Raw genomic sequence first — 26110 nt, 5'->3', positions numbered from 1 at the left:
GCCACTTTCCCTCTCCTCCAGATGACTTTCAGGATCTTCCACAGCCGTTTCAGTAACAAGGGGCAGTTCTTGTAGACCCTGTAGGGGACTCCGCTCGGGCCAGGGGCTGAGCCAGCTCTTGCTCTCTTCACAACGTCCTGGACCTCTTTCAGGAGTGGCTCTCTACTATCAAACTCCTTGATGGGTGGAGGTGGTTTTATCAGGATGTTGCACTGGCCCAGCTCCTGCTGCCTGACGGGGTCACTGTAGGTCGTCTGGATGTGCCAGTCGATCTCCTCCTTAGAGCAAGCCAAACTCCCACTGCGCTTCTGCCCTAGTAGTTGCTTGGTGAAGCCGAAGGGGTTGGCTATGAAGGATGCTCGCTTCCTGGCTCTTTCCGTCCGGCGTCTTCGGTGCCACTCAGCTCTACGAAGGGTCATCAGCTTCTTCCTCAGGATGGTTCGCAGCTCAGCCAAGGGGGGATGTTGCTCTTTGCTGGCCTCTTTATTCTGCTTCTTGAGGGACTTCAGCTCTTGCCGGATCTTGTGGATCTTTGTTGCTCGTTGGTTCATGGTGAAAGGTGTTCTGGCCGGCTTCTTCTCCACTGCTCCAAATCTTTCCACAGCTAGGCTGATGATGATTGTCGTCATCCTCCACAGCCTTCGGTCCACGTCTCCCTTCGCTGTTGCTTCTAGCACCTTGTCGGCGTCCTCGTCTAACTGATGCCAGACTGCCGTCTTGCAGGCCTGAGGCCATTTGACTCGAAACTTGTCCGGAGAACTGTTCCGAGGGACTAGTTGCGTCACTTGGAGGCTTCGGGCTCTATGGGGTGATTCCGGGCCCGGCTCCTCCTGCATCTCACCAGGTAAAATACCTGTGCGATGTGATTTTATTTATCTATTTTATTTAAATGGAAAGACTCTAACCCTCTGACCACACTTCATTGGTACTCTGAAACGATATCATGTTTAAATTTAGAAAAAATCAGGAGTTACATTGTTGAACCCTTGGTTAAATTTGATAAGACTTGGGGAAGATTTATTCAACATTTTCACACAACATAAATTGCTCCTTCTCCAACAGTTATTAAAATTATTTTACTTTTATATGGTGGAGCGGACGACGACAAACAGGGACTTAAATTGTTGTAATTCTCAGCTCAGATTGGTTTGCTTTTTTTTTCTAGTTTAGGGGGATTTTGTTTCTTCCTTTTTTCTTTTTATCTTTTCGTTTTTCTTTTTTACATACATTTTCTTTTAAACATTTAACTATATTTACATAGAGACCGGGAGGTCTATATTCAATGTGTATTTTGATACTGGACTCATATTTATTCCCTGTTATTAATGTAATCCTGATCCCTATGTATCAATATCATTGTTATGTTTATCATAATTCTTTTTGTTTTGTTTTTGTTTTTGGGGAAAAAAGCTAATAAAAAGGTTTTAAAAAAGAGAATGCAGTTGAGGAGGAAAGATAGGTCAGCCATGATTGAATAGCAGAGTAGACCTGATGGCCCGAATGGCCAAATTCTGCTCCTATCACATATGAACCTATGAACTCATTTCTTGCTGATGTACTTGTTGGCAGTTATTCACCTATAATTTTCCTGACATCCCCAGTGTTAAAGTCCTGAAGCCAGCAGCAGAGAAAACTTTGCAGAAATGTACTTGTTTTAACATTGGGGAAACAGTGCAGAGTTAGATCCGATGCAGGTATCGAGCCCCATTCATCTGGAGGACCAAGGCTAGTTTTAATAATTGTACATTTATGGCTAGATTGAAATATTTTCAGTTGTTTTAAAAAGTATCTGTATTATTTTCATATTATTTTTAAAATATTAATCATTCAAATTACGTCAGAACCTGCTGTAAAGTTCCAGGCTATCTGGAAAACAGTGGTGGAGCACAAAATTACTGGAAGCTCGCCCATGCTGTGTCAGGTTGGATCAGGTACAAGCTCCATGAGCTCCATGAGCTTAATTCTGCCCCCCCCCCCCCTCCCCCCCCACCACAAAATAAAAACAAAAAGGACTTTTGCAAAACTGCTTTCACATAACATCTATTCATCTGTAATCTTCTGCAACATCTTCCTTGAAATCTGTATTCGGATTCTCCAGGGCTCTAACATTTTATGTGTAAGTCCAGCCCTGGTTTGACATATAAGCATCTGCCCCACACTTGCCAGCTATGTATTCGTCAGTGTACTCTGACACTAGTTCCCATCTTGAAATTTCCTTTTTATTCCCCATTTCAAATTTGTTGTTGCTTAGATATTTTCTCTTTCTCTTTCATTAAGTAACTTAGTAATTTGTCTATATTTAAATTAATACTGCTGGGTAAGGGTCTGAAGAAGGGTCTCGACTCGAAACGTCACCCATTCCTTCTAGCCAGTGATGCTGCCTGTCCTGAGTAACTCCAGAATTTGTGTCTTTCTTCACTGCTGGATAAGAAATTTATTCCAGAAGAAAAAAAGTTGTTTTTCCAATTTTATTGAAACAAATTTATCTTCATTCCTTCTCAATAACAACAATGAAATCTCCAAATATAAATGTGATGTTTCTTTACAAACCAACTTCATCATTTCGTACCTATAATAGAACATCTTCAACCACAGGAATAAGTGCAGATTATCCTTTGGGTAGAGTGTATGGTTAAGAATGCACTTGTTCCATTGTTACTCGTGTCAAATTAAACAGAAGAAACTATTGTCAGTCTCAAGAGTCTTGCTCATCAAAGTGCAATGCAAAACGTCATCTGTATCAATCCCAATAGTTTGTCTTGTGTTTTTCCTCCATCTGATAAAAATTGAAAATATCACTGGGAAAAAAACCCAAATTACCTTTACTTAAATATCTATCACAACCATAATCACATTTTCTGTATAAAATTAGAGGGGAAAAAAGCATTCAGAAAAGATGTTAAATAAAAACTTCTGCAAGAATTAACAGAGTTACAAAAATAATAAAATTCAAAACACCCTTTTGACTGTTGGTGACCACAGATTCACCATTCTCATCTTCTATTTGCAGCTACCTGGGATCATTTTCACCAATAAGTGAATTAACAAGAGCCATGTAGAAAAAAAATACTTTGTTCCCACACATTAAACACGATTGTGTCAAATATGGCAGGTGCCATCTTCTGCATTTACAATTGCTGAACCTTTTCAAAGTAGCTTTTTTCAAATACACTGCAAAAAGAAAAGTGGGTGGATCGAAACAGGTGACACTTGTTTCATGCAATGCAATATTTTACAAACACATTATACAGCAACTTAATCATACAGTAACAAAGCACAATACAAGATTAGTATCACAGTTGTTGTTTGATTATAAATGATTGAATGTGCATAGTACCAAAGCATCCAAGATTATTTATAATACTGTTGGATAGTCAAATAGATATCACAAGATGATTTAGCTCACACCATAAAAATACTTGTTTCGTTTTGGAAATCTAGTATTTTAAATTGGAGTAATTACCACTTGAAACAAAGCTTTAATTTCTAGATTCACCTATAGGAATATACATTCATTATTTGTCATTCATATAATACTTAGTCATCCAGAAGAGTAAGGCATTGGCAAAGAGTTCAAGTTTTAATTCCATTTAAATTTAAATCCAGTTTTTTCTCCACCAGCACACATTAAAAGCTGGTCCTTTTGGTAGATTCAACATCCTCCTTAAGATGGTTCTTAAGACTTAACAGTTTTTGTTGTTTCTAAAATGAAAACATCAATGTTATGTGGATAAGAATCAAATGTATTCATACTCCATTCTACATACCAGACATGTAAATAAAAAAGTGTGCATTTATACAGCAACTTGAATGACTGAGATATCCTAAAAAGTTTTATAACTAGTGAAGAACTTTTGAATTAATGTTATAATCTGTGGTAGGCCATGAGAAATTTCATATTGGTTGTTTTACGACAAAAACCAAATCCTCCAATGCACTTTAAATTAGCATGCCAGGATGAAGCATCCTTGCACACCAGGTGATAAATGTTTTATGACCTGGAACCCCAAGCACAATTATGGGCATGGTGTCTGATCCATGGATTTGACAGTGGCCAACACTTATTAATCCCTCATAGATTTCACTATATAATTAGCATATTTATGATTAATGTCAAAAAGTGTTAAAAATCAACAGATCCAATGGAGTTTACTTGTGCCATTTCCTAACTAATGGCAGTTACAGATTTGGCCAGAGAGTGATCTAAAGCAACACAAAATTTAAAAAGACAAATTTCCTCATTAAGTTGACAAGAGTCCTTTTGGCATTCATTTGTGAAATAAAGGTCTGGCTCTCTTCCAGTCTCTATAAAGTGGGGGAGATTATGTTATCTCTGTTGTAGTGATACCAAAACTACACTTCCATTGTAAAATGAGGAATTCCTTTAGGTGGAAAATTGTGCATTAATATAGAAGCCTAATGGCCAAAAATACCAGTGAAAACAACACTTCAATGTGGGCGATAAACTGTAAATTCTGATTTCAATATTTTAACCTGAGCCTGTTGCATGAAATTTATACATTTGTGCAACATCCAAACTTGTTATTTTAATTTTGTCAAAAGTTCTACTTGCTGTTTTAAATAATTAAATGGCTGTAAATGCTTAGAACATCTGCATCATGTTTGTGTATTCATAATCCAAGCTTCTGAAGGATATTCCATATATCATGAAAGCATCATCCTTGCCCACTTTATTTCAAATCAGATTTTTATTAATTATACAATTTGTACCCAAAGCTAATGATTTGGTCATCTATGATTTTTTTGGAAGGATTCAGTCAAGTGCACATCACAGTTCTCTAATTAAACATTACCTGTGGGATTATTGTTTTCTAGTTTTGGATGATTCTGGAATCCTAGAAAATGATTAGATATGGGAATATCTGTGGGGCTAAAGAAAAGGCGGACACAATTAAAATGTCATATTTTTATAACCGACACCCCCAGCCAACCCTAAACACCTAACAATAGAACCATTTGATTCACTTAATCTAATCTCTGATCAAGATTGGTTTGCATCATTCATGTTTTTTATATTAATTCTAGATGAAAAAAAAATTAGGAAAGGTTGGCCAGCACAATGACACAACGTACACTCACTGTGGTCACCAAGACTTCAATCAGCTTCGAGAAAAAAAAAAGAAATGGGATTATGCCTATGAAGTGAGAAATAAAAACAGAACCCTAGTTTCTCTTTCAAACATTTAAGTGTTCTGGCCCCAACATTACTTAACTCTCAAAACATATTTCAAAAGTTTTAACTGCAAGAGCATCGTCAATTATGTCAGCAGATATTTTTGTTCATATAATGCTACAGAATATTTAAAAACTGTTCCTCAGATAATAGTATTTTGGTGTAACTGCATGCTAAAGAGTTACTTCTGGTATCTTTGCTTCCATTGCCAAATAAGTCATACAAATAGTTAGTTTGCATAACCATAATTGTTTCTCTGATAAATGATGCAATGCAATTGGATAGGAGTGGACTGTTTTTTTAAAATATTAATAGAATTTTATTATGGCAGCTTCAATTATTATTCCCGATTGCATCAATATTCCTAAACTAATCAAAATATACATCTAAAATAAATAACATGTGATAATTGCCATATTGTTCTGCTCTACCTCTGTTCGCATATTGAAAAGTGGTTCTCCCTAATTAATATCTCAATTAATATCTCAATGCAAGTAGGAGTTAGTTTTGGTGAACAGGAATAATCCTCCTTCCCAAACTAAAGATTTACACTAGCATCTTCTAGGAGAATTCTGCTACCAACTTCAAAACATATATGCTACTTGATTTAATCAGTGTCGCATCTAGTTTTGAAAAATTTCAACCACCATTCGCTCAAATGCAATTGGTTATTGCTATGTTAACTCACAGAGCATCAATTTCATTTTAGGAAATTATAAACAATGTAATTCAATGGCAGCAACAAAGGCAAATGTGGGCAATGAAGTCAAGGAGGAATGTGATCTCCTACAAGTGTTGCCTGCTAATCAAAAGCAAATCTGATCCAGGTTTCAACAATGAATGCTAAATGTCCATCAATAAATGTCCATTAATGGTTATGAATCTAATGGTTTAGTAATCTAACTACATGTATTCAATTTGCTCAAAGTATACCACTTCTACCAGTATATCACTGTTTCTACAAAAACATTTTGCACATTACATTTCTAGTCTATGTAGAATGGGAAGAGGTATGAATAAAAATGATTGTGACTTGAACAGTTCAGAATGGTCAATATTTAAAGCAGAAATTCACAAGTTTCAGATAACATACACTCAAACAAACACATTTATTTTAAACAATTCTTTAACTTTAGTGGGTCCAGTTCTTGCATCATAGATTAATTTAGCTCCTGTAGTTTATTTAGCTTATAAAAGACAGATGTGCAAATAGAATTCAACTACAACGCAAATAAAAAAAGTTCATAGAAGGGAGAACAACATCCATGCTAGATTTAAAGCAAACAAAACCTGAGAAATGTTTGCATTTTTCATTCACATTTTGGAAATTACCAAGATCCTTCTTCGCTCACTTTCTCTCACAAACCACTTCACATTACTCCTGACTATTGCACAGGCAAACACATTATAAATGGGCTGTGAATTTGGCAAGTGATATCAGTTATAAGATTACTTTTCAGTGTTAAACTTTAGCAATGTTTCAGTTTTTCTAGTCAGCACAAATTGCACATTATGGCTAATGTTTTGGACAATATTCTAGAATGGATTCATTGTCACTGCCCCCAAAAATTAGAATCAGCACTGGTTCAGCTTCCATTGCCAGCAAGTTCTTGGAGAAAGTATTTTTTCCTGACTTCAAGTCATGTAATGAGTTATAGCTCGTAGAGCATACAGGAGTTCTGCCTGCATACGTGCTTCCATCAACAGCAAATTAACATGGATCTGAGGAAAATAAAAAACAAACATTGATAAGTCACCTGTTATCTATGGTCTTGTTAAAATTCACGGTGGATTGTACATTGGGCGCTCCAGTTTTCATGATCTTCATCTCAAGCATGTCCTTTTGAGCAGTCCAGTTGTGAAAAATAAAAACTCAATGGTTTTCCAGCAAAATGAAAAATGCAACCAAGACATGTGAAAAGTGCACTCTCATTCCAAAGATAGATAAAAATGCTGAAGAAACTCAGCGGGTGAGGCAGCATCTATGAAGCAAAGGAATAGGTGATGTTTCGGGTCGAGACCCTTCTTCAGACCATTCTCTCATTTCAAATGGGGTTTTTTTAGGTACAAAATGAAATTGAACTGAAGGGAATAGCTTACTACCTGTTCAAATGGTCTCAAATTATGCAATAATCACGACAAACCAAATTACACTTGGATAAATGTATTATAAATTATCACACTGGCCAAAGTATAATCCATAATAGTGAAGAAATAAAACCATTTGTGAATTTTAATATAATTTGTAAATATATGTGAAATCAATCTTAAAACGTTCAAAAAGTATTTTGCCCTTTCATTCCTGGCTTTAAAAAATTTCAGGACAGGTCCATCACTATTTTCCAGCACCCTTGGTTCCAGAGCCTTTCTGGACCATCCATTTTCTGGACCAACAGAGGTCTTGGCCTCTGAGAGGAGTCCAACGGTATGTTACTTTATTTGTCACATGTACCGAGAAATTCATTTTTGTATACAGTTCAGAGGTCTTTTATTGTCCCATGAACCAATTAAGGTAATGTTATGTGAATTACCATACAGCCATACTAAAAAAAAACCTAAGACACACAACTACATAAAAGTTAACCACAGCAGATTCCCCACATTCATCACTGTGATGGAAGGCAAAATATTCCAATCTCCTTTATTCTCTGGAACCATCCGTTGGGCAATCGAAGCTCCCGCGTTGTGGCGGTCAAAGCTCCCGTGGCTTGGAGCTCCCCGAAGTCTGTTTCTAACCAGAGATCGCTGGCTCCACGATGTTAAAGTCTGCCGGCAATCTCTGGCAAAGGGATCGCGAGCTCCACGATGGTAAGTTCGCATGCTCCCGCGATGGAGCTCCCGGTCTATCTTCAGCAGCTGCTCCCAACTCCTCGATGTTAGGCCGCAGTGCGGACAGAGATACAATATGGAAAATAAAAATTGCGTCTCCGTCGAGGAAAGAGATTAGAAAAACATTTCCCTTGGCACAGTTGAAGATTTTCTTTTGGGTCAGAAGGTGGATTCCACCAATTGCCAGCTCAATGCTTTGAGTTGTTGCTCACTCATAAGGTCATAAGTGATAGGAGTAGAATTAGGCCATTTGGACTATCAAGTCTACTCCATCATTCAAACATGGATGATCTATCTCTCCCTCCTAACCCCATTCTCCTGCCTTCACCCCAGAACCTCCAACACCTGTATTAATCAAGAATAGTAAGATTAAACGAGAACTTACCAGTTTGAAGTTTGATCCTTATTTTATGAGGAGGAACGTTGAGGGACTACGTGAAGAACCCGCTTACGACGCATGCGTGTCATTCTTCAAAGCAGCGGTGTGGAATCACAGATAACTATAATGACTAAACATAGTAAGATTAGACAACAGATACCAGTTCAGACTATGATCAAGGGTGGGAGCGGAGGGCACGTAGTCCCTCAACGTTCCTCCTCATAAAATAAGGATCAAACTTCAAACTGGTAAGTTCTCGTTTAATCTTACTATTCTACTTCGGAGTCACGTGAGTGACTACGTGAAGATTTTAAAGCTCTGTGATTTCATGCCGTGGAACGAGTCCATGCATCACATCTGCCTTGATTTTTGGGGAGAGTAGAGTTAACAACATTAGACATCAATACGATATTGAAATCCAACAGTAAAATTATGAACACCAATTATTGCCCCTATTTATGGGTCTATTATATTACAGAACTTAAGTTTGTTTCTGTAAATGTTTCAGGTTCAATGACTGGTTTGTTATAAAGTCGTTGGAAAATCCCTCCGTTGGCCATCCTGCTGTCTTGAGGATTTGGTCCATTGGTACGTCCAACTTCATAGCTGCTAATGTAGCTGCAGCCCTGGTGGAGTGAGATTTGAAATGCTAGTTCCCACTCCAGCCTATTTAGGACTTGTTTTAGCCATCCAGAGATGGTCTGGACTGTCACTGTTTTAAATGGCTGTTAGTAGCTGATTAAAGTGACATTCCTCCCCTCTGATGATCTTAGTATACTTCAAGTATGATAGTAAGTGTGTTATAATACAGAGACGCCCATCTGTAGGGTAGACCCTGAATTCTGTTTTTTAGGCCTGCTGACCCCTGTCTGTTCTGTATGACTATTACACTGATGTAAACCATAAATTCCAGATGAATTAATCATGTTGTCCAACCTTGTTTTCTGTGGTGACTGGACCCTTGTGGCGTGACCAGGACCATCAGCATGACTGTTTTCATAGTCAGTTCCCGTAGGAACAGAGCTGTAGCTGGAGACCAGTTTCTTAACATGGTCAGTACAATGCGCACATCCCATATTTGGGAGTACCTGGTTCCTGGGGACTAATTTTAAAATGCCCCTCATGAGTTTGTTTACCAGGGTTTGTCCCAACAGAATGCCGCTCTGTACCTTCATTCCAGCATCTGCAGTTCCCTTTTGAACACCTTCAACAGGTATATTGACAGAGCACCTCTGGCGCAGTTGATGGCACTATGACTGAGCCTCTCATCGTAATGGAGGCTTGCCAGGAATTCCAGAACAGACGGGATGTTCATAGATCTGTGGGTGATGATTATTGTTGTGACAGTACTTCCCATTACTAGATGATACCAAGTACTGATGTTTAGGTGGACTGTCTGTGACCCGCTGAAATAATTCCGCATTCGGTCCGTCAGTCCCAGGTGTAGAAGAGGTGCTTCCAACTCTAAATAAATAGGTTAATATATAATAGTGACGGGTAACTCCCCTTGTTGCGGGAAGACCCAGTAAGTTAGGTCTATGATGGATGGTGATGTATGGTTCTGACCCATGTTGATATCACCAGTACCTCTGGTTGCGTAGGGCATCAGGTATTATCCAAATTCGAGACGTGAAGTCTATAGTTTCTTCCTAAATAACCGACTGATGAGGCAAAAGGGAGGGATGCATAAATGATCCCCCAATCAGCGAAGATACATCTGAACCACTGCCCCAGGTTCTGGCTCCCAAGAACATAATTTGATAACTGGTAAGAGCATGGATGTGAATAGGTCGTTATCTGGTGTTCCATACCAGCTGTTCCAGCAATACATATTTTATCCAACATCCATACAGAGTTTTTAGACTTAGCGTGACCTGTTGTCTGCCACTAAATTCAGTTTTCCTGGTAGTTGGAAGCTGATATCCAATCTCTATCTGGATACGCTATTAATCCAGATTAATAGAGACAGTGACTCTAAGACTATTGCCTGCATCACAGTGTGGAGGTACCCGGTGAACTCACCGCGGCGGATGCCAGCCCGTGTCCATTGTGTGCTGCTAGTATTACATGTATGGCTGCAGGCAACAACATCTCGTTCAGCCCGAAAGGTCTGATTGACAAGCAGGATTCAATTCAATTCACAAATATTGTTGGCCAGATAGTCACATGGTGTCGATATGTTTCTACCCATATGGTTGACATATGCTACCCCGGTGGTGTTGTCAATTTGTAGATTAACATACTGGTGATATAACCCAAAACAATTTGACTTAAAGCCATGACTAGCTCTCACTTCCCCAGGTATATATGCCCAACGTTAGTAGTGATGCCTCTTGAGCATTCCATCTCCCCCACAGCTGGAGATGGAATTAGTAGCATCCCAATCCAAGGCCCATCAGTATGTGGTTCCATAGACGGATAACTGTGTTTGGTTGTTTCATAAGTCGGTCAGAATGACCCCCACATAATTTCTTGAGTGACGCGTGTAGCGCTCTGTACTATGATTATGTAAAGGTCTGATATCATGTGGCTGTCACACAGCCCCTAATGCCAATTATTCTACTACCAGTCTGATGGCTGGTTTAGTTCCCTGGAAGCCTCCATAAAGGCTGTACCCTTTCTTACGGCAAAGTTACTGCCATGTGAAGTGTGTTAACGGTGGATCGCAGATGATCTGTTGTGTTAAATACATCTGTGGGCACCTTCAATGAGTCCTATATAGCAAGCGTATTTTAATACCATGCTTGCCATGTAGTACCCTAGGATCAATCCCTTAGTTGCACCAAAGGTTCCCATTTGTAATGAATATAAAGTACGAAGTATTCAAATTAGTCAATCTAAGATGAAGTGGTAACCACCTCTAAATTATGAGAAGGATATTTAGGGCACGAATCCCTGTGATTCGTGTGGATGTCCTCCATAAGTCCTATAATATATGGGCACTGTGGTTCAGTATGCGCTTTAGTTGTTTCTTTCCCTGTAAGCATGAACATTCAGTTCGGTACATGCTGAACTGGAGGGTAATGGAATGAAGAATTCTAAGGTATACCCCTGTACTTCTGAATTTTAAGTGTCGGTAGAATAATTCTATGCATACAGATAGATCTGTTATCCACTACCAACCTCCCTGGTTCCTATTAGTAGGTTAGTTACTATTTCGGCATCCTCCGTGGTCGTTGAGGTGCCGGTGTCTGATGAGGGTAGCACATTTCTCAGGAAGTAGTTTTTAAGACGTTCCTTAATGTGTCCCAGAGTTCCCTCGATGTGAAGATCTTTCCCTGTTAAGATAAGATGCCTCCAAATTTTAATATTGGAGGTTGGGAGGTTCCAGGTTTTCATCTGTTAGGACTTAGAACATTCTTTCGTTTCAATTCCCTGCCCTACCATGTTTAGGTTAATACTGGGAACATTCAGGTTTTGCAGTTCCCTGATGGTAAGTGTTTTCCCATAGGGTTTCCGCACCCTAAGTGTACTAGGGGTATGTTCTGCTCCCCTGTTCAAGTGGAGCCCAAACTTGACCCCCTATACTCCCCTCTGATGAGGGAGAACACTGTGCAGCCCTACAAGAGGTACTGCTGTAGGACTTACTAGCTGCCCCTCTGTGACTAGTCTCCATCTCATGGAGCTGCCACTTACATGCTCCAACAGCCGCTCCAGCTGGTCCCGATGCTCTCGGGCACCCAACCGGCTCCAATGCACATGATCACTGGCCATCGCGGCTGCTCCTGAAGCCGTTACTCCTGAGGCTGCTCTTGCTGCAGTTCCTGCAGCCACTCCATCCGGCTCCAATGCTCACGGGCAATGGACGTCACGGCTGCTCCTGAAGCTGCTCCTGTTCTAGCTCCTGCAGCCAGCCCAGGATTGAATCTCGGTGTTCCCCTCTGATGAGTGAGAAACTCTGTGCCGCCCCACAAGGAGTACTGCTGTGGGGCTTATTAGTTGCCCACTGTGGCTTTGCCACTTTGGAGTATTTCCACTCTGCAGCCCCACAAGGGGTACTGCTCCTGCAGCTGGTCCAACCGGCTCCAATGCTCTCGGGCACTGGCCGCTCCCGGCTGCTCTTTATCCTGCATGCTGCAGCCGCTACAACCGACCTCGGTGCTCACGGGCACCGGCCGCTCACGGCTGCTTGTCATGCTGCAGCCGCTCCAACCGACCCCGGTGCTCACGGGCACTGGTCGCTTGCGGCTGCTTAATTTCTCCTGCAGCCAGTCCAACCGGCTCCAATGCTCTCGGGCACTGGCCGCTCCCGGCTGCTCTTTATCCTGCATGCCGCAGCCGCTACAACCGACCTCGGTGCTCACGGGCACCGGCCGTCACGGCTGCTGGTCATGCTGCAGCCGCTCCAACCGACCCCGGTGCTCACGGGCACTGGTCGCTCGCGGCTGCTTGCCATCTCCTCCAGCCGCTCAAACCGACCCCCATGCACACGGGCACTGGTCGCTCGCGGCTGCTCCTCTCCCGACCGGCCGGGGCCGGTGCGGGAGCGAAGTCAGGAGCGAAATCGGGCACAGCTGTTCCCATTACGGGAGATCAGCGTGCCGTTTGCTGCTGCTGCTGCTGCCGGCTGCCCGCAATTTTGCAGGTTCTCCCCCGCCAGCTTTCTCGCTCCTTCCAGCGCCTCGGACCCATGTATAGGTCCGTGGGGCTGTAGTCCGAGTCGTCGGAAATGACTGCTCCAGACATGCTCCACCGCTGTCGGCGTGCTCCTGGAGCTGAAGTCGGCTCCGGCTCCCGTTTTAAGGGAGATAGCAGTGCCCCGGCCGTTGCTGGCTGCCTGCAGTTCTGCAGACTCTCCCCAGCCAGTTCTCATCAGCCTTCTGTAGAAAGAAAAAAGGTAAGTAAAAGAAACGACGTTCCCTCACCTTACTGTTGCAGGTTCAACCCCTGCCGTTTGGGAGGAACGTCCTTCCTCCAGCAATGACGAGTTCGAATGCGTGTAGCGTAAATGGCACGCATGCGTCGTAAGCGGGTTCTTCACGTAGTCACTCACGTGACTCCGAAGTAAAATCTATCTCTGCCTTAAAAATATCCACTGACTTGGCCTCCACAGCCTTCTGTGGCAAAGACTTCCACAGATTCACCACCCTCTGACTAAAGAAATTTCTCCTCATATTCCTAAAGGAACGTCCTTTAATTCTGAGGCTATGACTATTCTGAGAGAGACCAGAGTCTCCCACTAGTGGAAACATTCTCTCCACATCCATTCTATCCAAACCTTTCACTATTCTATATGTTTCAATGAGGTCCCCCCTCATTCTTCTAAACTCCAGCGATACAGCCCAGTGCCGACAAATGCTCATCATAGATTAACCTACTCATTCCTGGGATCATTCTTGTGAGTCTTGAGTAAACACAGTAATTCTGACCTGGAGGTGATGTGCTGCTTCATTTGACCAGCAATCCACCCCACTCAAAACCCCACACACACACCCCTTCACTGCTGGGGTTAATGATGCTACACTACTCTGATTGGTTCACATGCAATAACCAATCTACAACTGCTAAACACACAACTAACTGAGCTTAGCAGCAGTTTTTATTTTACATTTCCAGTATTTGCTGGGTTTTTTTTGCAGAGTTATAAACAAGATTTATATATGCCAACTTTACGCCAGTGCTGGTTAGCATATAAGCAGCAACTGCATTGATGTGAGTGAGGTCGATGATCCTGTGGAAAATGGTATGTCTTTGAATTGTTATTTAATTTTTATTTAAGCATTTCAAATTACATGTCTTTAAAAAAAAAGAAAAAAAAAGAGTATCAATCTGAACAGTTTTTAAATGCGGCTGACTTTCGGAGACAAATCCGTTCCAAAACCTTTACAAGCCACAAATTTATCAGGACATGGAAAGATGGGGTCTCAGTGACATACCACCCAAAGCCACTTGCCACTCAGAGTCCATCTCATGGCACGCCTCTTATGGCACGCCTAGGGTGGCATGGTGGCGCAGTAGTAGAGTTGCTGTCTTACACCGACAAAGACCCAGGTTTGAGCCCGATACATATGGGTGCTGTCTGTATTGAGTTTGTACGTTCTCCCCGTGACTGGGTGGGTTTTCCCCAGGTGCTCCGGTTTCCTCTCACACTTCAAAGATGTACAGGTTTGTAGGTTAATTGGCTTCGGTAAAAATTATCGCTAGCGTGTTGGATAGCGCTAGTGTACGGGGATCGCTGGTCGGCATGGACTCGGTGGGCCGAAGAGCCTCTACGCTGAACTACACTATTGGGTGTGGAGGATATATCATTTCGCACTGTGCATTTGGACAAAAACATGAACAGGCATTATGACTGATGAGTCTGGGCAGTGGACTGGGACAGCACTTGCAATATTTTGTAAAACTTAAGATTTTAAATATCTGTTTAGTTGATTTCTGCATCAAATCTAATAAAAAATAAATAGATTCTGGAAAACTTCAATGTTTCATCCCAATCTATCTCCAATTCTTTTAAAAACAAACCCGAAAACCTTATTAGAAAGACCGTTCAAGGGTTCAAGCAGCTGTTCAAGGGTTAGTTCAGGGTGTCCTTTGACCTTTTGGGTCACCATATCAATTCCCCAACACTTTGAGGCACCAATAAGTTGCAGCACTGACACGTTTCAAATTTCAAAAGGGGTCAAACCAGTTGGTCTGCAATAACGCAACAGTGGTATACCCAAGAAACCTCATGTCATAGCAAATTATGTTGTAGAAACAATTGTGCCAATGGTAAAAAGGGGGATTGGGCCAAGAATTTCAGACACGCAATAACAATGTTATTTTTCCTACAAGATTTTCAAAATAAATGTTTTTAAATAGGTTTTATTGCAACCCAAAAACACCAGGGCCTTTTTCAGCCCAGTCTCTCCCCTCTTCTCCCCACTCCCATCGGGCAGAAAAAAACAATGTTTGAAAGCACAAACCCCACCAGACAGGAACAAACTTTTCCCCCTCTTATCAGACTCCTATAAGCTAGGATGTAGTCCCAATCTACTTCATTGCAAACACTGAACGTTTTCTCTGGTACCGTAACACCACAATGCTGTAAATACATTCTGCACTCTGGTATTTTTCTCCTTGGTTATGGTTTGATTGTACTCATGTATCGTATCTGATTTAATTGGATAACAAGCAAATAAAAGCTTTTCTCTGTATCTCTGTGCATGAAACGAGCTTTTGGTAGTTGGTATGGGGCGAGTTGTTGTATTCCTCAGCTTAGAGCCTACAGAGCTGAAGGAAGGGGGAGTGAAGGAAATCTCAAGTGCACAAACAGATGGAACTGCAGAAATGCAAATTTCACAGAAAGGAGATGAGATTTAAGTTGGAGTGATGTCCAAGCACTGAACGTACACACAAGTTTTACACTCAACTCATTTGGCTTTAGCGCCAGAATCAGGAAATTGAACATTTTCAAGCATTCGCTGATTGTTCAGTTTTTCCAGTGAAATGTGAAAGATACATAATAGGAATCAATTATGTGCTATCCAATTTGTGTTGTGTAAACTCTCACATCCAGTGAACTGCTAAGAGAAATGAAAAATAGGGAGGTTAATTATACTCCATTTAGAACAGAGATGAGGAAACACTTTTTCTCACAGAGAGTTGTGAGTCTGTGGAATTCTCTGCCTCAGAGGTTCTCTGGATACTTTCAAGAGAGAGCTACTTAGGGCTCTTAAAGATAGCAAAGTCAGGGGATATGGGGAGAAGGCAGGAACAGGGTACTGATTGTGGATGATCAGCCATGATCACATTGAATGGCGGTGCTGGTTCGAAGGGCCGAATGGCCTATTCCTGCACCTATTGTCTACGTCAGTTACCCTGGTGAGGCCACGTCTAAAGTACTGTGCACACTATGGTTATGTCTATGTTTTTTGGACGTTAAAATATTTCAAGCAGTTCACATGAAGGTTTTCTAAGATTAATATCTGTAATGGGCAGGTTATTTTATGATGGAAAGTGAAGGGATTTGATTGAAACATACATGATCCAGGGATCTCAAAGGAGTGGACAGGATATTTATTCTTGTGGGAGCAAGTACAGTCGTCTACTCATGAATTTCACACCCTTTCTTTTCTCTGTGGGCCACGAGTCATTAAAACTATAATTTCACTGCCCCTTTATGCAATGTCCTTTAGGGGCAGCAAGGTGGCGCCAGCATTGGAGTTGCTGCCTCACAGTGCCAGAGACCCGTGATCGATCCCGACTAAGCGTGCCGTCCCTATGGAGTTTTACGTTCTCCCTGTGACCTGCGCAAGTTTTCTCTGAAATCCTCGGTTTCCTCCCACACTCCAAGGACTTACAGGTTTGTAGGTTAATTGGGTGTATAAACATAAATTGTTCCTGGTGTGTGTAGGATTAGTATTAATGTGCAGGGATCACTGGTCGGCACGGACTAGGAGGGCCGAAGGGCCTGTTTCCGAACTTCATCTCCAAACTAAACAGTGACTGAATATTTTTGTTAAAGAGTGAGACCAAATCATGATAAACAAGGTGGAAGATTATCTGGGGTAGGCAGGAATTAGGAGCCCAGGTTACAATCAGATTAGCTGTGTTCCTATTGAATACCAGAGATGGCTCAAGTAGCTAACTCCTAGCCCTATTTTTTTGTGATTTATTTACGCAATTTATTTTCCAGAATTGTGGCAGGAAACAATTGGACAGGATTCTTGCTCCTCATCATTATTCAGATAGCACGCCCAGAACTGTAAATGGACATGATTGGACCCAACAAAGAGTTATGTTCACAAAGGTGGTCTTCATGGTCGAAATGCTTACACAGAGTCACTGAATCTTTTACTATCCACAACCACTGTAGCCAGTTTACTTTAATTCAGCAAATAATGCTGCCATTTTCAGTACAATAATTGTCAATTACAGGCATCACTCGTAGCATATCAGACGCATCAGCATACGGAGGGGTATGGAGTTGTGCGCGGTATCGCGCGGCGCTCCGGGATTTTGTACGGAACAAAATCTTCGCGCGCCACCGGTCTGTCATGTAACTGACGGCCAAAGTGGGACAGGCCCAAGACCTTGGCGCGACGCAACGTCTCACCTCCAACAGCAGCAGAAGCAGGCAAACGATCGTCGAACTCGGCCTGGGGCTCATGGCCGTTGCGGATCCGGTCCACCCCCACTTCTACTCCCAGAGCGGGGCCAAGAAAATTGAAGATAGACAATTAAAGATAGATAGGAATGGATGACGTTTCGGGTCAAGACCCTTCTTTCAGACTGAAGAAGAGTCTCGACCCGAAACTTCACCCATTCCTACTCTCCAGAGATGCTGACGGTCCCGCTGAGTTACTCCTGCATTTTGTGTCCATCTTCAAATGGCGTAACTCGCTCCAGACGGCTGTGTGGGGCGCATGAAGACGCGCGCGACCTTCGCGGGACCGTTGCGCCTCAACGCGACCTCGAGATCGCGTAATTAGCGTGCCAAGGACACGTAAGTGGGACAGGGCCTTTTTGTAGAGAGCACTCCAACCATTCATTGCTTTGACAACACCTCGTGCGAAAGAAATTAAGAACCTAACCTTAGGCAATCAAGGTGTTGTTATGGTTTAATCATTCAGAGCTTATATGAAGCTAATCACACATTCACCCTGCATACAATGGCAGCTTTATTTACATGCACAGCTTCATTTTACATAATCATTACTTGGACAAGGAACTGCAGATCACGAGCTGTGTAACTGTCCCGAAGTGAGGAATCAACCCCTTTGGCACAAAATGGGAAAAGAATGGTAAAATCAAAAAGTTTAAATACAAAAAGGGATACACAAAAGGGCGATTAAAAAAAAAAGCATCAATGAGAAGAAAAAACTTCCAGTACAATAATTGTAATCAGCAAGAAATAATTCTCAGCTTGGAGGAGGGGGATGTGCAGCGCCGAGAAGAAAGAGGGACCTGGCGTGGAAGGGGGAGGGGGGGGGGGCGCGCCCAGAGCCAAGAGGGAGCATTGCTTAGTTTAGTTTACAGATACAGCGCGGAACCAGGTCCTTCGGCCTACCGAGTCCGGACCAACCCCGCACATTAACACTATCCGACACACACTAAGGAAAATTTACTATTATACCAAGCCAATTAACCTACAAACCTGTACGTCTTTGGAATATGGGAGGAAGCCGAAGATCTCAGAGAAAACCCACAGGGTTACGGGGATAACATACAAACTCTGTACAGACAGCACCCGTAGTCAGGATCGAACCCGGGTCTTCTGGTGCTGTAAGGCAGCAACTCTACCGCTGCGCCACCGTGCTGCCCTGAGACTATTTTGACTACACTGAACACTTTGTAAGTTTATCAGCGCCCCATACATGGCGACTCTTTGCATGCCTTCTTTATGGTAATGCAAAACCAAGAATATATCTGTGACATGTCACATGTGATAATAAAGCATGATTCATTCATTCAACTCACCTTTTCAGAATGTCTAAATTGTCGCCAATAGCTATCATACATGCGTTTTGTGGTTCTTTCAGGGTAGCAAGTCACCGTCTTGATATAAACCTTCAGGCTCCGTTCTAGCAACTGATTGACTTCACCATAATCATAATCATCATATCTTTAACAAAAATAATACAATCAATTTTGTTTGCTTTTAACATCTTTAAAAAGATGGTGGAAATCTTTTTTTTTAAATGAACACACTGAATACAAATCTCCTATGAAAGACATTACTTTTGACAAATCAGGAACCATATTATGTGTGAACAGTCAGCATGAGACATCAGGGCATTGGACCATCGGTCAGCACGTTCCCAGGGCACTTGGGGAAAGGCAATGTGCACAGAACTGTTGGCATCAGCTATATTCCACTGAATTATGTCACCAACACAAAGCCAATGGAATGCAGCAAGTCTGTGCTAAAAATGGTTCTTTGCCAAGGCACCACATGCAGCTTTTGGATTAGGTGTTGGAAGAAGGGTAACCACAGAAAATATCATAGGAGATTTGTATTCAGTGTGTTCATTTTTTTTAGACATAAAAAAGCTGGAGTAACTCAGCGGGACAGGCAGCATCTCGGGAGAGAAGGAATGGGCGACATTTCGGGTCGAGACCCTAGATTCACTCGAACGTTGCCATGTTTGAAGAAATACAATTAGGAAGAAACATATGGAACATTGTTTTCTCATTATAATAGATAGAACAGGACAGATAATTGGGCCGTTTAGGAAGCTTTGAATGGTGCAGAGTAGATGATGTGCAAGCTTTTTGAATAGCTAAGGGATTATCAAGAATTTTGAATAAAATGACACAAAGCCTCAGAGTTGGAAGACCGAGAGCCACTGGTACAACAACATTCAAGAGTATATGGGTACTTTAGAAGATAGAAAGGATGCAAGAGATGGGAACAGAATGGATTAATGTAACAAAGAGGATCTGACCACATCAGGGAAATTCCCAACGAGAACAGTTTCTATCCCATGTCTAAAATCTTGGTCGTTATTAAATTTCTTAGATCTACTAATATTTTCAAACTATCAGTTTCTCTAGGTTATTTTAAGCAAGCTCAATTGAGTGCTTCTCTTGTTTCGCACTATTCAAAATTTGCTAAAGATTTAAAACTTTAATACTCAATTAATTTGATGAAGCACGCCACTTTCAGTTATGAAGCCTCACCTTATGCCAAACATGCAATGAACATAATTCCATATAGCTCGTCTTAAAGTGGTCGTATCCACATCATCATGTATTGCCATGGTGTTGTAGGTCAAGTTACGAACCATGCGAAACTTTTCATCAAGCAATTGACCAATATCGGAATAAAGTCGATTAACCAAAGAAAAACCATGATCCTCCCAGGAGTAGTCCTGCAAAGACAGAAAAAAACATAGAAGTGGAGAAAGGGAGGAAGAGAGGAGGGGTGGGTGGGTTGAGATAGGAAAAAAGTAAGGAGGAAGGGAGGAAAGAGAGGAGTGGTTATCCCAAGGGTTTATGGCACTTGAGGGAGATATGAACCAAGAGATATAAACCAGAGCAATAAAAAAAATCAACATTAACTCCAATTATTTTGTTTGTCAATGCAAGACTCTGAAAACAAATCTGAAGGTACGTTTGGACAGGGAATTGGCCAGCAATTTTGGCCACCGAAGATTGCTGGTCAATTCTTCCAGCGCAGTCCCAAGCAGTCTTAAGTTAGCAGGCTGACTCTCAGCATATTGGTATATTCCAGTGCACACAGAAATTTCCCTTACATAAGTCATAGTCGTATCCAAAATGACCTTTTCAACCATTGAGGCCCTGGCCCCAGGCTTGCCGGTGATCAAAGCTGTCACTGTAATTGAAGATTTGCAAATGTCTGATGGTCATATGCTCATGATCTAAATTTGTCTATTTTTTAGAATGTTAAATTAAATCACGCATGGGAAAACGCTTCTTGATGATAACTGTGAAGACTGAACTACTGTACTTCTGCGCTCCATGGATACAATGCAGGCTAACAATGCAGGCTATATTTAAGAGGGAGTTAGATGTGGCCCTTGGGGCTAAAGGGATCAGGGGGTATGGAGAGAAGGCAGGTACAGGATACGGAGTTGGATGATCAGCGATGATCATATTGAATAGCGGTGCAGGCTCGAAGGGCCGAATGGCCTACTCCTGCACCTATTTTCTATGTTTCTATGTTTCTAACAAGGGCAGAGACAGTGGGCCAGACTACACCATGACCAAGTCCCTGAGGCATAGATACTAGATGTACCCCAAAAGACTAATGTTAGTTCTGGCCTTATTGTGGGGCATCAAAGCCAGTTTACAATTAAAACTTTGTTTTAATATCAATACTTAAATACTTAAATAGTTTTTTTTTGGGCGGCACGACCGACGTCGCAGCGGCCTCTGCAGTCTGTCTGTGTATTTTTTTTTTTTTTGCCCTGTTGAGGGTTTAGTTTGTAGCGGGTTTTTAAATGTGTATATGTGGCGGGTGGGGGAAACTTTTAAATCTCTTCCCTGCATGGAGACCTGACCTTTTCCCTGTCGGGTCTCTGTTGCGGCCTAGGGCCGTGGAGCGGCCTCCAACCGGAACGACCTGGAGGCTCAAGTCACAGAGCCTGTGGAGCCTGTGGAGCTGTGGAGCTGCGGACCTACCTCCGTGGAGCTGGCCAGCTTCGGAGCGCGGAGAGCTGCAGTGGTGCGCTGCTGTGACCCGACTCCGGTGGATGGTGACACCGGGAGCTCGCTGGTCCCTGGTGGGAGACTGCTTTGCGGGGCACCGGCAACGGCGACTTCTCCCGCCCGAATTGCGGGGTTGAGAGCGACCTGGAGCGGGGCCTTACAACGCCCGGCGCGGCTTTAATTTGCCGCGGACTTGCTAGCGCCCGCTGGGGGCTGCAACACCAAGACCCGGGGCAGGGCCTTACATCGCCCGGCGTAGCTTTGAGTGGCCGCGGACTTGCTAGCGCCCGCCGGGGGCTTTGACCTCGACTTCGGGAGAGGAATGGAGAGCAGGGGAGAGACAAGACTGCCTTCCATCACAGTGACGAGGAGACTCACTGTGATGGATGTTTGTGTAAATTGTGTTGGTGTGTGTCTTGGTTATTTTCTTGTATGGTTGCAGAAACCAAATTTCGTTTGAACCTCATGTGAGGCTCAAATGACAAATAAAAGGTATTATTGTATTATTATTATTATTAGAATAGTTGAGTGTCTCAATAAAACACTTAAAGCTTCATTCTTACACTTGGAGAGGTTCGTCCTGCTAATAAAATCTCAGGGCATTTAGTCTGAATATATTTGTCACTTTGAACTGTTTACTGGGCACAAGATGATGTCTTATGAGATTTCATTTATTTTCTATATGTGATGATTGGGTGTATTAAAACCTCAATTGATTTGTGAATTTTGGAGAAGTTTAATCGTTTAATTCCTCTCCTGCTCTTGCTCTCCACTCCTCCCCATTGACTATCCCCTTCCTTCATTCCCCGCTCCCCCCAATTCCAACAACTTTCCAGATGTGACTGGGATGATTCTTTAAATGTACTCTAAATTATTAGTCCAGACTACTGAATTAACTGGTTGAATTAACATAGGCTGACAATGCCAATAACTTGGAGATACAAGGAACTGCAGATGCAGGTTTACACAAAGAGTGCTGGCATAACCCAGGCAGCATCTTTGGAGGAAAAAAAGGTCAGGTGACATTTCAGGTGCCTTCAGACGACAGAAGAAGGGTACTGACTCGAAGAAGGGTACTGACCAGAAATGTCACCTATCTATGTTCTCCAGAGATGATGCCTGACACATTGAGTTACTAATACCAATAGCTTTGTGGATGGTGGGCAACAAAATGGCTGCATCCATTGTTCCCCGAAACAGCGACACACAACCCAAGATAAACAGCTTTCAAACTGCTCCAGAGGTTCATATTCACTCGACATACAATTTGTTTTTACTGGTCTCCTGATGTTATAATTTCTAGGCCATGACCAAAACTCTAGAGTTACATTAGCGTTAGTTCAGATATTCATCTGATCCAAGCAATTTGGGTAAGGGAACTGCATGCACCCTTACAGATTCACATGTCACTATTCAATAATTTGAGATACAAATTAAAATTAATTTACACAAAATTTGTAAAAAATAAATCAACATTTTATTCAACTCGTATTTCGTGACCAATGCGCAGATGATACGACTTTCCATCATGCAAAATCAGGATATGTACCATTTTGTAGGAACCTGCTTTCCACACCACCCCACCCCCCACATAACACAAGGTCCACTGTATTGAACAAAAGCTGATATTTATAATCAATATTGTGCAGGTGTATTTGCAATACTTTGTTCTCCACCCTTCCTTCTCCATTCTTTGCTTTCGTAACCCATGTCTAAAAATCATGTCTTTTCAAAAAAAGATTGGTTTTCCTTTAACAATCTGAATATAGTATTTTTCTCCCCCACTTGTACATGAAGTGACATCCACGCAATTCCAATTCTCCATAGATTTGGCTATCATTCAAACAGTGCTTCTTTTGTTACGCTTGCTTTAAGGAGAATCTATTTTATAGTTCACAAATCAGAGATAAATTACCTGCGCTCGGAATGTAGGAAGCTGATCATCTCCTCGGCGGGCAAAATCTTTGTACCCAAAACTTGGGTCGTCTACATAGCGAGATATGCAAGAGGTTGGAATCCACTCATCTTCATAAGCTGTTGGGTCATTAAGTTCAATGCATAAGTAATATAAGCATGAAGGATAAATTCAGCCTCTTCCTACAGTAAAGAAAACAAAAAAGTAAAACTGGAAGGTTTTTTTGAAGATCATTAGGAAGGCAGCAGAAAAAAAAAGATTTTTCTGACCAACAGAACTCTGGTTCACTTACAACCATGCAGTTAAAATGATCAATGTGCTTATGTAGATTTGAATAGCATTTACATCAATGTACAAATTTCAATCCAGAATTGTAAATAGAAAAATCCAAACGGCTACTAGTAATATTACACATTCAAGAATATTCATTATCATTCACAAAGGCGCTGGAGTAACTCAGCGGGTCAGGCAGCATCTGTGGAGGGAATGGACAGGTGACATTATCGATCGTAACCCTTCGACAGAGTCTGAAGAAAGGTCCTAACCTGAAATGTCATTTGTCCATTCTTCCCCAGAGTCTGCCTGCCCAGAGTTCCTCCAACCTTGTGCCATCAATGTCGATTACAAATCAAGCTTCAAAAAGTGTTTCAATTCATTTTATCCAACTTCTCTACATTACCAACTCAATGAGACTGTAGTTACTGGAGTTTATGAAGTTGACTTGCTCTCCAATCTTTATTATTCCTCCTGGATATCAACTCCACTATTTTTGATACCAGATCAAAAATGTGCCATTCTCAACCCCCCTCTAGTCTTATTGTGCATGCACATCCTTTTTCATATTTATTAGAATATTTAGCTTTGATGTTTACTATTACCTATAATTTCCCATCTGACTGAAGAGTTAAGCTCCCCCTGTATTGATTGAAGGGCACTTATGACATGACACCAAGTTGCCTAGAACTGAAACTGCACCCAGGCTAGCAGACTATTAACTTTGGAGATGTTAATACAATTAGAGATATTATCCATCATCCCTTTTGCCTTGTAGCAAACTCAGACAAGAGAACCATTTGATCTTCTGGGTTACGTACAAGCCAGCCAGCACATGCTGACATATACCATTTGCTTTACCAAAAAAGTGCTTACATAATTCTCAAATACAGACTGTACTTGTATGACAAAAAAAACAAATGTACTCCTATATCTGGGTACAAGTGTTGCACTCACACAATACATGAAAGCATTCAATTCAACATGAAACAATGACCCACATTTTCACAAGGGTGCCTTTGCTAATAAAAATGCCAGGGCAATATTAATATAAAATAAACCTTTAATGCTATAACTTGTATGTTGCCCCTCATGCAACATGTTAATAGCAAGACTCAGAGACCATCTGTCTGAACGTTCCTGAAACTATCACAGAAAAGTGGATCGTCAATACCATAGCGACGTGGGAATTAAGCAGTAAATGGATGAGGTACAGGATTTGCAATGATCTCTTTGAATGTGGATCAGGCTCAGGCTACATGGCCTGCTTCTAAATGGCCTGTCCCACTTGGCCATCATTTGCACGCCATTTACGCGACCTCGTCATCACGTTGCGATGCACGGGTAGCGTGTAGGCTGCGCGGGACGGTCGCACGTAGACGCGAGGATGGGTATTGAGTTGCGCGCGGTATCGCACGGCGCTCCAGGATTTTGTAGGGCACAAAATCTTCGCGCTCCTCCGGCGTGACATATCGCGTACGCACGCGGACATATTGCGGTCGTACGCAAGCGTCCTGACCTCGTACGTGCAGCGCGTGGTGACGCATGATTACGCCAATGGCCGCCGCGCGCCACTCATACGCAGTCGGCCGCAATGAGAAAATAATTACCCCGTAAGCATCAATGCTTTCAGAGCAATGCCTTCAGAGTAACACCTCAATAAGTATTTTTGAAACATCCTTAGTTAAGGATGTTTCAAAAGTTAACATCCAGGTAAGGATTGCCCTAGTAACTAAATTATTTTTTTTTTTTAAATGACCACCAACAATTTTACTAACACCATTTAAAAAAATGTGCAAACTAATTCTTAAGCTGGGTTCAAACTGCTATAATGGAATACAATTTTGTGTTTGTTGGGAGTAATTCAGAAAGTTTAAAAGTAAATGATTTTTTCCAGCAAACAATAATTTTATCAATGTTTCACTTAACAAATGATGTCAATACGCTGACTTTACTTGCAGAGCAAATAAAATATTTGAAGGCGCATGATGATGCGCGCGACCGTCACGCGACTGTCGCGTAAATGACGGCCAAGTGGGACAGGCCCTTAAGTTTTCAAAAACCACAGAGTTTGCTGGAGTTGTGTGTGCCACATTGAGAAAATATACAGGATGTCATTTTTCCCCCCTTCCATTCATAAATGCTTGCAAATCAGTTAAAGCAATCTTGATAAGATTCTCTGGAAATTAGTGTCCTGAACTGAATAAACTTATTTGCCAGATCAAATGTCTAACAAAAGCTGTGAGTGATATGGGCCAAAAGCTGATAATAACTTATGAAATTAAGAATATGTGGCTTTAGTGACTAAAGTGAACCCACACCAGAGCATGTAATGGAGGAAGACAAGGCATTTTAGGATGTTCTCTCCATATATAACCATATAACAGCACGGAAACAGGCCATCTCGGCCCTACAAGTCCGTGCC

At 41.9% G+C, this 26110-nt stretch overlaps 1 protein-coding gene across 5 annotated transcripts in view; it reads right to left on the bottom strand.

The window, feature by feature from the left end:
- Positions 1 to 2454: 2454 nt before the first annotated feature.
- Positions 2455 to 26110, bottom strand: part of sesn3 (sestrin 3) — a 114029-nt gene continuing 90373 nt past the window's right edge. For 3 of the 5 annotated variants that reach the window (XM_033022396.1, XM_033022399.1, XM_033022398.1), the window contains 4 exons: positions 23413 to 23531; positions 20007 to 20197; positions 18804 to 18948; positions 2455 to 6916 (listed from right to left, as the gene is read on the bottom strand). In XM_033022396.1, coding sequence (XP_032878287.1) covers positions 6830 to 6916; positions 18804 to 18948; positions 20007 to 20197; positions 23413 to 23531 — 542 coding nt within the window. In that variant the 3' untranslated portion in view covers positions 2455 to 6829. The remainder of the gene's footprint in view (positions 6917 to 18803; positions 18949 to 20006; positions 20198 to 23412; positions 23532 to 26110) is intronic. The other 2 variants (XM_033022395.1, XM_033022397.1) reach the window with 1 other exon arrangement.

The sequence above is a fragment of the Amblyraja radiata genome, chromosome 6 (assembly GCF_010909765.2).
Source record: "Amblyraja radiata isolate CabotCenter1 chromosome 6, sAmbRad1.1.pri, whole genome shotgun sequence".
Lineage (NCBI taxonomy): Eukaryota > Metazoa > Chordata > Chondrichthyes > Rajiformes > Rajidae > Amblyraja > Amblyraja radiata.
The sequence above is the reverse complement of the archived record's forward strand: the minus strand, read 5'-3'. Positions and strand labels throughout refer to the sequence as shown.